General features: G+C 39.5%; 1 protein-coding gene across 4 annotated transcripts in view; it reads right to left on the minus strand.

Annotated features, from left to right (window-relative positions):
• si:zfos-2326c3.2 (misshapen-like kinase 1) overlaps nucleotides 1-15,822 on the minus strand; it is a 64,038-nt gene that overhangs the window by 35,039 nt on the left and 13,177 nt on the right. For all 4 annotated transcript variants that reach the window (XM_062393316.1, XM_062393315.1, XM_062393314.1 and 1 more), the window contains exons 4-10: nucleotides 12,666-12,791; nucleotides 12,311-12,421; nucleotides 9,109-9,199; nucleotides 8,799-8,929; nucleotides 5,743-5,797; nucleotides 5,490-5,568; nucleotides 1,903-2,075 (exon numbers count right to left, since the gene is read on the minus strand). In XM_062393316.1, coding sequence (XP_062249300.1) covers nucleotides 1,903-2,075; nucleotides 5,490-5,568; nucleotides 5,743-5,797; nucleotides 8,799-8,929; nucleotides 9,109-9,199; nucleotides 12,311-12,421; nucleotides 12,666-12,791 — 766 coding nt within the window. The remainder of the gene's footprint in view (nucleotides 1-1,902; nucleotides 2,076-5,489; nucleotides 5,569-5,742; nucleotides 5,798-8,798; nucleotides 8,930-9,108; nucleotides 9,200-12,310; nucleotides 12,422-12,665; nucleotides 12,792-15,822) is intronic.

Raw genomic sequence — 15,822 nt, forward strand, 5'->3', positions numbered from 1 at the left:
GAGAGGGTCAGTTAGACAGCTGATAATAATATCTTTGCACAACGGTTAAAATGAATATTGGAGTCATGCAAATTTTTCAGTTTTTTTTTCCATGTGTTTAGAGGTAAGTCTATATAATTTGCAGTTTTGACAGTGGCCACTACAACAGAAATCCAGGGGTCGGGCAATTATGCCCAGAGGTCAGGACGATGGGCCCTGGCAAGCTTATCGTAACAACATTTGGCCGGCATATGGCGTGAGTAGCTCGGGCTGACTTGACCGGACAAGCCGTATGTTGCCATTTACACGCTTTAAAGGTAACACAATACAGGTGTGTCTGTTCAGAGCAGAACCAAGCAGCGCTGAGGAAATCTCTGCTCTGCTGCTGTGATGTCATGTTTGAATGTGTTGGCTCAGGTTTTATCGTACTGAGCCAAAGTTGCAGGAGGAGTCTGCATTAACGCCAACTTTTGTCAAATGCTGTGTGTGTTTGTGTGTGTGTGTGTATGTGTGTGTGTATATCTGTATGTGTTTGTGAGTGTGTGTCTGAATCATGCGCCAAAGCAGAGACCATCTTTGTCCAAACTACACTCTTGGCTAAGCTGAAAATTACATATCCTTTTCGCATCTTGTCTGGAGCATTGCCTTTTTTCTGAAGAAGTGACTTTTCCCACACACACTTGAGAGTACTAGCATTTCAATACTCTGGAGGGGAATATGGGCGCAAACACACAGACACAGACACACACACACACACACACACACACACACAAATCTGTTCTTAAACACATTGTATACACACACTCCTACATACACACAAATCTGTTCTTAAACAGATTGTGTACACACACACACACAAAGCATGCAGAAAGTCTACTAGTCATTAGTGTGTTTTTATAAGTTAACTGAAGATTAGAACCAGATGGCCATAAGAATAAATTATTCTAAGACTTTACGCCCCTCTGCCCCCCCGCCCACGCCTTTCCATATTCCTAACCTGCCCCATTTTCAGTCTCTCTCTTTCCTCCCCCCTTTATTTTTCTGTCTGCTGTGGCGAACATCGCTCTGAGTGAACGTAGAGAGGATGAAAAGAAGAGGAAAGGTCAGCTGTGAACAGCCTTTTGGCTTGACCCCACATTCTCCCCTGACGCTCTCTTATTATCGCCCTTCCTCACTTTCTCTCCAAATTCAGCTAAAATATTTGACATAAATTCAAGTTCAAAAGCTTAATTGGCCCAGAAGGAGGGACACGTGTTGTCTGGCCAGCCCCGGTGTATACATTATTGTTTTTTCAAAGATGTTACTTTATGCATATATCAAAATACATCAGTTTCCGGCTGCTGTGCCATGAATGCAACTGGTTTAGGGTTGGGTATTGCTTTTTAGGTTTTATTAAGCTTCTCGGGTGCCTGAAGCAAATTGGACATTAAAGTTTAATAATAATAAGTGCAAAACAGCAAAAATAATCCAGCTCCAAATTCGTCATCAATTGTTTCGTCACACCACTAAGGCCAGGGACGCTCACGCTGCCGGATGATGAGCTTGTCATGAGGTCATGCAAGGAGGTCAAACACATGTTCATCCCTTTTGTTGGGATGTGCACTTCCCGGTGCTGGAATACTTTCTCGTAAAATACAACCACATTTTGGACCGAAGTTTTAGATATTGTGTTGTGTCGACGCAAGTTTGAGGTGGCGAATAGCCAGCTAGGCTAAATCTACGTTCTAGTCTAGATTAGGCACCGAAATGTGACACAAATATCTGCATCGCGATTCTGTGAAGTTCACCAGGTCAGTGTACGTCTGCATAACTGAATCACATGTACAGTTAAACTGTCCTTTTGTTACCAGCTCCAATTGTTTGCTACTGTGCCAAAAGTTAAAAGAACTCAGGAAAGCATTTACAGCATTCATCTCAACTCACCTTTCTCTCTCTTTTTCCTGGTCCTGTCCAAGTGATCTTTGAGCATGATGCGAACTTGTCTCTCATTGGCTAGGTCTCGGATGAAGGCGTGTCTCAGCAGGGCGTCGGTGGCCGGTCGATGCAGATGGTTCTTGACCAGGCAATTATCAACGAACGACAGGAAGCGCTTCGACCTGTGTGAGACGGAGAGAGAGGGGGAACCCAAAAATAATCCATGAAAACAAATTGTTTAAAGTACAGTAGGGCTGCAAGATGTTAGGAAAACATGTGAGATCTGATAATGCTCTTGAATATTGCGATGACGTTATGACTTGCGATAAATAAACAAATACTTAAGAATATGCAGTTAAAGTCTTTCGGCTTTGGTTTCACTGCTACACTAGACCCAATACAGTAAGTGGTCTATGAAGACACTACAAATACATTTAAAGCGTTATTTCCATTCCAACCTGGCAACGGACGCAGGGACAACGGACAGCTCCACAGCCCGAGGGAGAAGCCGCAAGGCCTGGTCACAACACTACCAAGTCCGGGGCCGACACCCAGAGAGCCATGCACAGCTCCACTAAGTCCAATAAGTGTGATCATGTTGTGTCTTTTCATACATGAAAAGTTATTTTTTACAGTTTTGAGCAATAATCCGTAATTTCCTGCTCCTCTCGGTGTCTCTATCATCCGCGGTGTGCACTATGCCAACCGAATAGAGCCAAACCAAACGGGCCCCCCCATCTCCTCCAGCTCGCCATACATTATTTATGTTTACAATATCATTATGGGATGGTCAGTGTTGATCATTATGGCGTCGTTTCAAGTCTAAGAGAGAGAGAAATAGAGAGCAGCACTGCCAGTGTGTTTGTGTGTCCCATTACTTTCCTTCAGGTTCTGGGACTATCAGAAATAAGCTATGCAACTCTTTTATGTAATCAACTGCTCATAGTGATGAATTTGACCCGGGACAGACTTGATCACTTTGTTTCCGCATTAAATCCAAGTTTCACTTATCACAATTATTTAGGTCTCTGCTAGTTTTCATCTCTATATAACTCTGTGGTCAATGGACTTGATAAAAACAGTTTATACACATAAACTTGAGTTTACAAATGGTTAGTGGCTTAACTGAGGAGAAGTGATACATGAATTTACTAGCACATACATTTAATACATTGAAAAAACAAGTTTTCAAATCTAATGTAATAGACTGGTATAAAAATAACCATGTGCATTATCCACACATGACAATCAATGGCAGCATCTATAACCTGCCACAACATTCTCAAATATTTTTTTTATCTCACCTACTGCAGGCTAGTAATCACTTGTTTGAGAGGTACAGAGGATAATCCCAAAATCCAATCCAAAGATGCAGACTTGAAGTTTCGGCAGCGTGTCTGTGTACCTTATGTTGAGACGTGTTGTCTGTGGTTTTCACTCTGAGAAAATAGTCAGGCAGTCTGTTGCTGCTTAGTTTTGGGGTTCCTGGTCGCTTTAGGGCGGCCTGGAGGTGGAAGAACTCTTTGATACTACAGACTGTTGGCACTATAAATAGCTGTCCTTTGAACTTGTATTTCTGTTGACATTAATAGTTAATGAAAGAAGGCATGAGTTCAAGTTCAAGCTCAGTTCCAAGAGCGCATTCAGTATGCATGGGAGAGGAGGAGAAGGAGGACAGTGGGGAGAGCGACCGATGGATACATTATTTTACTGAATGAATCTCCACTGAAGATGAATAACAGCAGGGACCACATGCAGTTTAAACTACAGCGAGAACAATAAAGTCTCAGTCCACTATTCTTTCAGTCTTTTTAGATCTTTAAAATTAACGATTCACTCCTCCTGGGCATGGATGATGCCAGTCTTGCACAAATCTGTGGCATGATGTCCTGCCATGTCTCACCCATGATGCTGTTCATCTGCTCTGTGCAGGAGGAGTTCTTCTACCTTCCACCTTAAAATACTTTTCTTCCTTAAAAACTCAGTTTAAAGGATCGTTGTCATGGTGGAGCTTTGTTTTACTGTCAAGCATCTTGAGACTGAGATTCCAAGAATAAAGGTGTAATATTGCAAGAGTAAAGTCATGGAATACATACAAAGTTGTTATATTACAAGTGGAGAGGCGAAATTTGATGAGATAATTCGTATTTATAAGAAGAAATAATCAGTAAGGAGAATGAGTATTCCACTCCCCTCGAATCTAAAATCTTGAACAAATGCCATTATTTCTTGAGACGCTACGGAGCATCTTTGAAAATCACACAGATGTTACCAACGCTGATCTCACAGTCAACCGCCATCAAAGATTGAATCACTGTGTGGTTCTTTCTTCTGAATAGGCACAGTTTCTTACACAATCTTTTCTTATCATATTGTGGTGCTGGTGTGCACAAAAGATGAATTATTTGTGAAATTTATACTAAACAATAACTTAAAAATATGCTTCACATTCCTCATTTCAATTAAGGTGAAAGGCTAATCTTTCCCTGCTAGAATTACACATAACCTAAAATTGCATATTTAATTCTCGTAATATGAGACTATTTCCTCATAATATTACAACCTTATTTTCAAAATTACAACTGTGTTCTCTTTATGTTCTGGCTTTATTTTTCCTGTTAATACTTTTAATCAAATACTCACATTTCTGTGTTTGGCCTTTATCTATGTCAACTCCAGGAAAACCTTCCAGCCTCATTCAGCCCGTGGTTTACATATTTGTTTCTGTTATCTATTTATTAGTGTTATGAGTAATTAAATGTTTTATTGTGTGTTGAGTCTTATACTGTTTATACCGTAAGCCCAGGGATAACAGATACAGATAAGAACTTGGCTAAATCAGTTAAGATATTCTATACTGGTCCTTTTTTGCACGAACAAGTATCTAAACAGTCCTTTCACAATCGACCCTGTAGACAAGTCACTGTGGTTGTCGTGCCCTGGTCCACCCAGGCATTTATCTGGTCCAATCGAAATTAATGTGGTGTTATCTGACCAAAGAATGTGCTGGCAATATTCACCAGGCTTTTTGTTATTCTCTGGCAAAGTCTGATCTAGCAGTTTTGTGAGCGCTGGTTTTCTTCTTGGACGCCATGTGTAGAGGTTGACTTCATACCACTGTCTAATCAGCTACTGAAACCCTGATTTCCTTCTGACGAATCAGAGGGGCGACAGCTCGCACTGTTATTGGTTGTGAGGCTCTTTCTGTTCCTCCTAACCACCTCTGCAGCTGTATTTGAGTCTGTTCAGTAACCCACTGCTGCTCCGTTACCCTCTTCATGAAGTCTCAGAGTTCAACCATCTGGAGCCCACAACCCAGACAAAAACGGAGAAAAACTATTCTGTTCACAGGTTATTTTATAACGTTGTTCAGGTGTCATCTCTCATGTTTCTATATCTGTACACACCCGTGACTTTGAGCTTTTCTTTTAGAAACAGAGAGTTGGGATATGTTTCAGTTGATGAGGCATGAAACCCACAACAAAGTCCACTTTCAAGTCATGTTTTCAGAAGAGAAAAGTTAAACACCACCCTCTACATCCTGTTGTTTGTACGTGTGTGTGTGTGTGTGTTTATGACAAAGTTCAGAGGCTTACCATTTCTTCGACTTCAGTTTGGGCGGAGGGTTTCGTGGAATTAAAAATAGCGCTCTCATTGGATGCATGTCACACAGAGCTAAGAAAAGATACACAGAGGGGCAGAGAGGTAAAGAGAGAGAGAGTCACAGAGACAATAAGAAAGATAGATGAACAATTAACAAACTAGCTCTTAATAAATTACCAAATTAGATGCGAAAAAAAAGCAACAATCTGTTAACATAAATCCCTTATGGTTTTGTGTGTCACTTACGAGGGGCTCCCTCGGCCATCTCTAATGCGGTGATGCCTAAAGACCAGAGGTCACTCTGAAAACAAGAGACAGGAAAAGGTTAAAAATGGTGCACAAAGCTCGGCTCGAGATCCAGTCATTTCCTGTAAACTCTGCATGTCCTCTTTTAATTCAAATGGTAAATCAGTTTGTGCATGGTGTGGGAGTATAGATCAAGGGATTACAAAAACAATTTCGAGCCCAACTTCTGTCAATTTACAAGAAACCGTGGATTCAAAGGGGGCTGAATGATTGCTTCCAGAGATAGATAGAATAAGATGATTTACATTGAAACGTGTCTCTGTGAACTCTGATTGATAACATCACTTTGTGTAGATGGAATGAAGAGGTTTGTTTAAAATCAAATTGTTTTGTGAATAATGATGGAAACCTTCGGAGTGTAATACAAGGGAATTGACGTCTAGACATAGTCATTTCATGTGTCATTGGCAGATTGGCGGGCAATCAGATATCATAAACTGGTATGTATGTATAAATACACAAATAAAGATAAGAAAAACTCAGGAGATGTATTCTGCCCAGATGTGAATGCAGCTGTCGCTCCACGGTGCATATGCAAGCTTTACTTCTCCCATGTGTGACTGTATCTGTAGGTGGGTGATGATCTGTCCTATTTTGAAAATGGCTCTAAATCAGCCACAGCCGCAGTGAATTAAAATAATCAGGTAGACAACATAACCTGCTGTTGCATTATTTATCTGATCCCTGATCTGCTCAACCACTGGTTGATTTTTATGGTTGAGAGAGGACTGGTTTGTACTGGGGAAGATGAGCAAATTTTTCTCTATTTCGCTTGTAGTTCATCGATGGGTGTCAAGTTAGTGCTATGGATAATTGCAATTGTATCTACCTTGTCAGCTACATTGTTATTGTTGTAAATAAATTGTGTAGGAGAAGGGTTGACTTGGGATATATAAAGCCCCTTTTCCTCTGTTCCAAAAACGTATCTTGCAATAGGATTGACCAATATCAGCATTCACTCCCAGGTCAAATTACTTTTTTGCTGTTATAATGTGAAATGAACCTTCTGGGGTTTGTACTACGAAGTGAATTCAACATACCCAGGATATCTAACTGAGATCCAGCTGGACTTAACCTAACAGTCGCAATCTGGCTAAGCAGTCACACGAAATTGGTTATCGAACTCATTAAGTCAACCCAGTTTTTCCCCATCAAGATCTGAGCACATGCACATGAAAGGGGTGGGATTTACTGCAAATGACCAATCACAGACATGAAAGTGAACTGATCGCAGATCTGCATATTTCACAACTGAGGAGCAAACTGTTAATGGGAGGAGTAAATACATATTATCCAGACTAAAACAAACATATTTTCTGCTGCTAAATGCAGGAAGGAAGGCTGGTAAAAGGATCTCTGATTGTGTGAATGTGTAAGTTACCCCTCTGGTCACATTTGATAAAAAGCACTTTATGTAACACAGACATAATTACGCCTAGGTATAGAGATATAAATCTGTTCTTTACCAACAAAACCTGTGGAACTGAACAGTGGTGACAGGATGCGCCTGGCGCATCTGGAAACAGGGGGAGATTGTACTGGGTGTGTTAGGAGCGGGGATTGACTTAACAAACCAGACATTGTTTTAAACTTCCCTTATCCTGTCACTTTGGTGAGAGATGACTGTTTCACAGAGACAGCCGGGCTGAAGGGATGTGGGCGTCCAATGATAAATTTCTGAACTATCTATCCTCCATTCCAAATAAATATTTAATTTCATAGGATAAACTAACTTAAAGAGAAGTATAAAATAAATTTAACTATGTCTGGTTATTTGGTTGCTAACACACCAAGTACATCAATATAAGTAACTACCACAAGCAAAGAAACGTAGAGCGGTGCAGACAGTCTGTGGTACTGTGAGCATGTTGCTCCTACATGTCAGGTTAGTTATGTTCGACTTTGGCAGATGACTTGTTCCCTCTGTTGAGAGTCTACATCTTTCATAAAGATACCCATCAGAGTATGAGTATTTTGTCAGTCTTTGAAGACCCTTGTCCACCTCAATTTGAGCACTGAGCTTCACAGGATCCTCTTCTTGTTTTTTGTGCTCCACAGGATCCTCTAAGAATTGTGATGTCATGATTCAAATGAATTAATTGGTCGATAGGCGCTGCTTCTATGCTGCTTGATCTCTTATCTTCAAATTAACCTGCTCCGGAGAAGTTTATCCATTCAGTATAATGGTGATTTACCCCTTTAAGAAGTGAACGAGTTTTGTAGGACGGAAACTCAGAATTAAACCAGAAGTTATCCGTAGAGCAACCGAGCAACCAACTCTCTGACATGCGGCGGAAAAGAGTCCAAAAAGATTGAAAATCAACACCAAATCTTAAAATTGTAGAAGCAGGGCTGGAAGTCATCAGAAAGAAATTATTCATGGGATTCTTCACTCTTAAAATGATGATATGCAAAGTTTTGTACCGATACCTTTTGTTTTATTTTTTTGCTCCAAATCAGATGCTTAATGGACACGATTCCTCTTATATCTTCTACGACCTGGTTCAGCTAAAAACTCTTTCTTCCTCCCACTGTTTTCCATCTCACATGCATCTGTCAAAATAGACATGGTTCTCCATAGGCTGCTTAACGGTTCCTGGTACATTCAAATAACCACTTCCCCCAAAAACATTTTTACGGCCCAAATCTATTTTTGTACTTATTTATTTATGTGCTTGACTACACAGACTAACTGACATGTGTGACCTACTATCAATACTGTACAACTAATCTCTGTGTCACTTCAATGTTTGAATGTGGTTAAAATCTCACATATGGTTTGTGTTAACTGATACTAAAGAACATGACCTTCCACAGAACTAATCACTGTTTGAAACGCTCTTCATGTTTCTGCTGGATGCCCTACGTTTATATTCATGAGTCAACCGAGCTGATGGGAACCAACATAATCCTCAGTGTTTTTTTTTGCAACATCCCAAGAGGTTACTCAAAAATGTCCTCTTAGATTGCCAGAATACTACTGCGTCATCAAGTACCCTGTAGTCATATGTGGCATCGGGGTTCTCATCACAAGCGATGACCTCTGGAGCCATCCAGTAGGGGGTGCCAATGAAGGTGTTCCTCCGACCAATGGTCTTGTCCAGCTGAGCCGACACTCCAAAGTCAACTGAAACATAAAGACATGAAGAACAATCTGCAAACAACCACAACTTCTTTGAGGTTTTTTTTTCTCTGCACGGTTGTGTGATTTATTGATGTGTGCATGACTTTGATTGTTCTTAAAGTCGGCCTGGAGGGACGCACGTGTGTCTGAGGATCTGCAAAGCATGTGTAGATGTGTCATACCCAGTTTGACTTCAGCATTCTCTGTGAGCAAAACATTTTGTCCCTTAATGTCTCTGTGAATCACATGATGGGAGTGAAGATGGGAAAGACCCTGGAAGACAGACGTACACACATAAACACACACATACACACACACAACACAGTCAGATGATGATCACTATAAATACGATGTCACAAACATTGCCTTCATTGTCTGTTGTCAAGAAATGCTGAATAGAGAGTGGGGTTCATTTCAAACTGCTTCCCACTCCTGAGGAAATTCAACATAACTTTTCTTTAGGTGGCAGATTGACAGAGTGGTAGTGGCACAGTTTGAATATGGGTGTCTCTGTGTGGTCTGGAGGTTAAATAAACAGAGGAAGTGAGTCTTATTCAGACGATGACTTCACCATGATATGCTGAGTGTCTGCGTGAGTTTGTTTGTGCACAATAAAACAATGGGGAGACAGCGTGGCTGACAGCCGCAGAGAAAACACTGGCGTCCATCCAAAGCCTGTTGTCCCACACAGCTTTAAACCACCAAAAAAAGTAATCTTTTTAATGTTGTCCTTGATCATGTCAGCATCAAGGACATGATATGCAGGAGCTGAGTTAATATGAGCTGATACGCTGTATCTGCATGTGCAGGTCTGTCAGAGGAGCCGCAAACACAAACACCGACGCAGAGGGCACTGCAAACATCCTGGAGTCTTTCTCAGGACCTTGTGATCCCCTATAATGATAACCATAACATCTTACAGACATGTGTTTTAAACTGGCCTTCTAACTACTCAAATGAGAAAATAAATCAATTACTCCCTCTACGAGCCGATCCGGCAATATAACGAATCGGCTTGGCTTCTTCCCTTTGATGCTTTTGAAAATAATCTTATTTCTTAGAAAACATCAACTTCTCTTTTGACCTAAGAGCCTATACATCCTGAAGAAGTTCATTTATCATTGTTTGTGTATGTAGTGCAAGTTGTTTAAAGACTGCAAGTGTCTCTGGCAGCAGATCTGCAGGACCCAGATCTGACAAAACCTATCTATTATTATTATTATCATTATTATAAATATCAGTAGTAGCAATAGCTATCATTTAATAGCACCATTACATGTAAAAATAGCATCCTTATTATTTCATAGGCACAAGCAATCAGAGATTTAAATATGACAGTAACACAACTGTTGTTGGTCTCTGTCTCTTCTCTCCCCTCTTTTCAACCCTCCTCTGCTCTATTCTCCATTTTTCTCCACTCATCCCAACTGGTCAAGGCAGATTGATTCTGGTTCTCTAGGGTTCTTCCAGTTACCAGGGAGTTTGTTCTCTCCACGCTCACTGTAGTGTTCGCACGTTGCGGGAACTTTTGGATTTTGCTGTAAGGTCTCAACATACTACTCAAAGTGCCTAGAGATAATGTGTTGTCATTATTTGGTGTTATTAAAAATAAATTGAATTATATTGAATTGAATTGAATAAAAATGTGTCATCACATTAGATGAAGGCAGTGGCTCAAGCTGATATCGGATTGGCTGCTAAAGTGCCCCTGTCTGCTCAGCAGTGTTTTTTATTTTTTTATTAAATTATTCACTTACAAACAGTTCAACTAATAAACATGACAACACAACATTGAAAAAGGAGTAATTTTCAAAATAGATCAAATGATGTGTGTCTTTGCCCAAACAGTAAACAAGGAATCACTTAACTTTGCACTTTAAGCTGCTTTCAGACATGCACTGGACTCCACAAATGTCAGATTGAGACGCTCCACAGTTACTACTGACTTTATACTTGCCTGCTAGTATAATGTCTATAGAAATCTAGAAGTCGAGGTGTGAACATGGCGGGGATGGATGTTGGACATTTAATTGACCCCTCTGTGTAAATTGTTGCACCTTTATTACCCCTGAGAAAAATCCTAGATCTGCCACTTATGCAACAGAGCAACAGGGATCTGTGTTAGTACAGTACATGACGTACTCCACATAGTGTACACACCCCCGTATACTGCAGAGCTGTACAGTAAGAAGTGTTATCTTGAGTACAGGGTTAATTTTCTGTTCAATATTAGATGGGTGGTGGTTGGAGCACTTCCAGGGATTACATGTGTGAAAGTGGAATTACCATTATAACAGCAGGCAAACAGCGATTCAATAAAGGAGTCAAAAGTACAATCCCTGTGTAATATATGTTAAAACTACAGCTCGCAGTGAGCAGCTCAGTCGAGCAATCAGAGCTTAAAACACTGCATGTTCTATCACATATGTCAAGTGGAAGCTATACATTTGACTTTGTAGAAACATACAGCAGCTTAAATCATTTTAGTTTGGAGTTCTGGGTCAGTTTTGAATACATTTGGTACATGTGCTCTGCAGTGTTCTACTCCCACTTACATTCGTATTAATTCACACAGTGAATTTGAATGTGGCTCGTTATCCTTAGTAATGTAGGTTGAGGCTGATGGATAGCATAGTGTTTAGAGCCATGACAAATTATATTATATCTCAAAAATGAAATTGAAATAGAAAACAGAAATAAGTATTGAATTATCCAGGGGATCTCCTGGTAAGCACAATTGAATATATCTTACAATAACAGTTTCATTTCAGGATTTACCAATAATAACAAAAAATTATGCAAGGATCAGGCAAGCTCAGTTTAGACACATACAAAACTGAAAACAGTGACAAGTTTCAAGTTCAAACTGATGACATGAATTAATGTTAATGAATGAAGACCAGACCAAAGGAATACTGTATGGATTAGAGCTGGGCCAATATTAGCTTAATGTATACAAAAATATATGTGTATGTTTGTACCATCGATACATTACATTACTGTTTATAATAAACAACAGAAAAACTGATAGATTGTTAAAAAGTTCATTTTTCGACCTATTTTAACACTTAAGATAATTCAATCATTTTACATTCTTTTATCTCATCACGCCTTTTTAAATACTTATACAGGAAAAACATAGTCAGACTACAAACTGTACAGAACTCAACTGCAAGGCTCTTAGACAGACTGCTTTGATTTTTGAAATTATTGGGGGATGTAAATAAATAAATAATCAAGATATGTAATTAAGTAATGGCCAATTCTCTAAAGTCTTAAATATCAATATCATAATCAGCTTCAGAAACCCAGTGGGGGTCCGGTAAAGGTACAGGGGTGACAGTAAGTGTTTGTGTGCACTCATGCTGTGTCATGTGACCTTACCCTGAGCACCTCTCTGCAGATGTAAGCTATCCAGTCCTCCTTCAGACAGTTTCCTTTAGTCTTCTTCACCAAGTCCGTCACTGAGCCGGCTCCACAGTACTCCATCACCAACTACATGGACAGATGGAGAGGCGTCTATATCACACACAGTGATACTGTACCAATCAAAACAACTATTAATATCACTGTCTGCTGATCTGAAAGTCCATTTAATAATATGACGGTGATATATGACGTTTCCTGACAGGACAAACCTGGAGGGGTAGCAGGTGTTTTAGAAAATAAATAGTTATTTCAATTTTCTTTCACTCAAAAGGAATAAGCAATAAAAACACAGATTAAGTAGTTTACAAACCCAGAGTTGGTGGTCCTGACCAGCAGGCTCTTTCTTGATAAAAGCTCCGTAATAGGTAGCGATGTTTCTGTGGTGGGAGTAACTCTTCAACATGTTGATCTCCAGCTTGATCTCCTCTTCTTCCTCCTAAACATAACAACATATACATATTGTAAGCTTATTCAGATTATTCATTAGAATTACCATTCTGTTGTATCCCTCTGTCGTTGCAGAGCAGTTTCAGTGTACATGCATATATTTAAGCCAACAGTTACATTTGACAGCTGAAAAATAATCAGTTCATCTTTTAGTCAGAGATTTGAAAACTCATGTTCAAAAGGCCCAAAGCATAATTTCTGAGGCCCCCGTGAGCTTTAACTTCCAGATGGTTTCATTCTTGACTCCAACTGAATGTTTGTGTCCTATTTACTGAAATTCCCTTTGGGTTCTGCATGTATAGCATTTTACAAGAACATTAGGTCAACATGACATTTCACCACCAAAGTTTAATGAGTTCATCTTTGAGTCCAAGTGAACTTTTATACCAAATTTGAAAAGTTTCCCTCAAGGTGTTTGTGAGCTATTGCATTCACAAGGTAAAATATGTGATGTGGGAGGACGCAGTGACCTTGACATCTGACAATTTAACATAATAAGTTCAACTGAACATTGCACCAAAAAAAATACCCCAAGGCGTTGAGATAATGTGGCTGTTAAGTGTGCAAAGGCATAAAAACAAGCAGACAGGAGGGCAGCTTACAGCACATTGAAGATATTAATAGTTGCACTTCCTTCAACACTTCTTCCTCTAAGAAACACATTTAAATCAGAAATCAGAAATATGTTGATGCTTAATCATAACTCTATAAAAAGGCTTAAATGTTGAAGGATGGAACATTCACGAAAAGCTGAAGTTTTATAGTCCATACAACATGAACACGTATACATCCAGACAGACTGCATCTCCGATCAGACTGTCGTGTCACCTCTTCATGACCCTTCGCCCGTCCACTGGACCTTAATACAAATGCTCCCACTTCTCAACGGAGGCTGATCAGTCAGTCGGAGGCAAGGACAGATAGAGCGACCGGAGGAAACAGAGTGCAGCACTTTCTGTTTTCTGCCATAAATCCCAGAAAAGACTTGTCACTCCTCCAATTCACTGAACCTCTAAATCTACGCTGGACTGGAGGAGAAAGAGGAGAAGAGGAGGAGAGGAGGAGGAGGAAGGAGCAGTAGAGCAGAGCTGGGGGAGCTGGATGTGGCTGTTAATCAGAAAAGAGGAAACAACAGAGCGTCACTCAGTCACTGACCTCCTTTAAATCTCCACAGGACAGGAGGGGAGAAAAGGACAAGGCAGAGTTTGAGCTTTCACCCCCATCCGAGACACAAAGACTCCTGGATATAGCGTGTGTGATTGTTTGTGTGTATGTGTGTGTATGTGTGTGTGAGTGTGAAGTGAGAAGGGAGATAATAGCTCAGCATTTCCTGCTAAAGACTTCCCCTCAACACAGAAGTCCCCAAGTATCCTCAACAGCAAATCAATCAGTTCTGAAATAAGCAGATTTGTGACATTTTGTATGGAAGCTATACAGAAACTACAGATTCACATTTAGTGGGGCTGCAACTAAGGATTATTTCACTTTTCATTTATTCTGCAGATATTTACATTAATTAAAAAGAATCTATGAAAATTGACAAAATTGTGAAATATGACTATTTCCTGTTCCATTTTTGTGTGTGATTGTTTTGTCTGTCAGGACAAAAAAACAAGGTTCAGTTAGCTGGGACGTAAAATAAAGAAAGATTTTACATCTTCGAACCGTGAGGCTGAAAATGAGGCGTGTTTTGTATTTTGAACAAGCCATAGCTCTTCCATAAGACTATATTAGACACAGTTAATGGCTAACAACAGCAAACTGTCTTATTGCTTGCTATCTGTCGCTAATAAATACAAAAGGCAAAGTAATAATGATGATAATGTCATTTGTTTTGCAGAAAGCTAGTTAAAAAGAAAATCTTGGATAAATAAGAAATCAAAATGTTGACCTTGATGAAATGATCTTTAACAGTGTGTGATTTGTTTTGACATGTTTAGGGTACTGAAGTCTATTCTTTAAATATGGTGCAATTTTTTTTTTAATTTAAAGAAACTGTTGGGACTAGAGAGAAGTATGTGCTTTAATAAGCTCTATTCTAGTTAATTAATGGCTACAATCACAGTCTGTGATAACATGTTGTTATTAGCCTATATTTAACCCTACTCTGCTGTTCTACATCTGTACACCACAAGCAATATTCAACCAGACCACTACACCTCAGCTGTCCGTCCTCGTGTACAGCTGGAAGACCACAACACACAACACACTCAGTCAAATCGTCTTCGTCTTCACAGCCTCAGAGAGACTCTCTCATCCTCAGATTGATAACAGTCTGAGTTGTATATTGTATATTTTCTCTCATTCTGTTTGATAGGGAAAATTTTGTAAATAGACCCCAAACATTATATATCATATTTTTGTTTACACTTACATTGAAAAACAAAATGTGTATTTTGTTATATTAGTGTTTTATTTTTATTTATAATAAAACATCAAATTTCAATTACACATTGGTCTCTTAAGAGTTTGATGACTTCTTAGGATTCATTGACATTGATGTATACATTTATATGAGTGTGTATGTAGGAGATTTGATTAGTTCTCATGTAAAAACTTAGTAGTATATATGTAGCCTAAAAATAAGTCAGCTCAGGCTGCTTTAAACTCCTAATACCACTCTAACTCTGTGAACCAGTGTCATGCACTTCTCTGCTTTCCATCTGTCAATCTGTTTTCCCATAATGCAACAGATGCCTTCAGTGAGGGAGGTTTCTTTATCTGCCTTCAAAGACAAATAACAAACCACATGCTGACTGATTTAGCAGACACCATGACACCACCACTCTTAACTGAAATAAAATGCAACTGAATTTTCCTTTGACTTTAAACCACTGGTCGTTTTTTATGTTTGAGGATTTTCAGCTTGCTGTAATATTAAGAATAATTGTGCATACGAATGTATGTTGTGAATAAATTAACGTTGACATCATGCATTTCTTTCTGGTTGTGTTGATGTTTCACTATAATATCCCCCGAAGAAAAGCCACAGAATGACCAAGCAGAGAGCAGAGGCAGAG

The sequence above is a fragment of the Platichthys flesus genome, chromosome 8, assembly GCF_949316205.1.
Source record: "Platichthys flesus chromosome 8, fPlaFle2.1, whole genome shotgun sequence".
NCBI lineage: Eukaryota > Metazoa > Chordata > Actinopteri > Pleuronectiformes > Pleuronectidae > Platichthys > Platichthys flesus.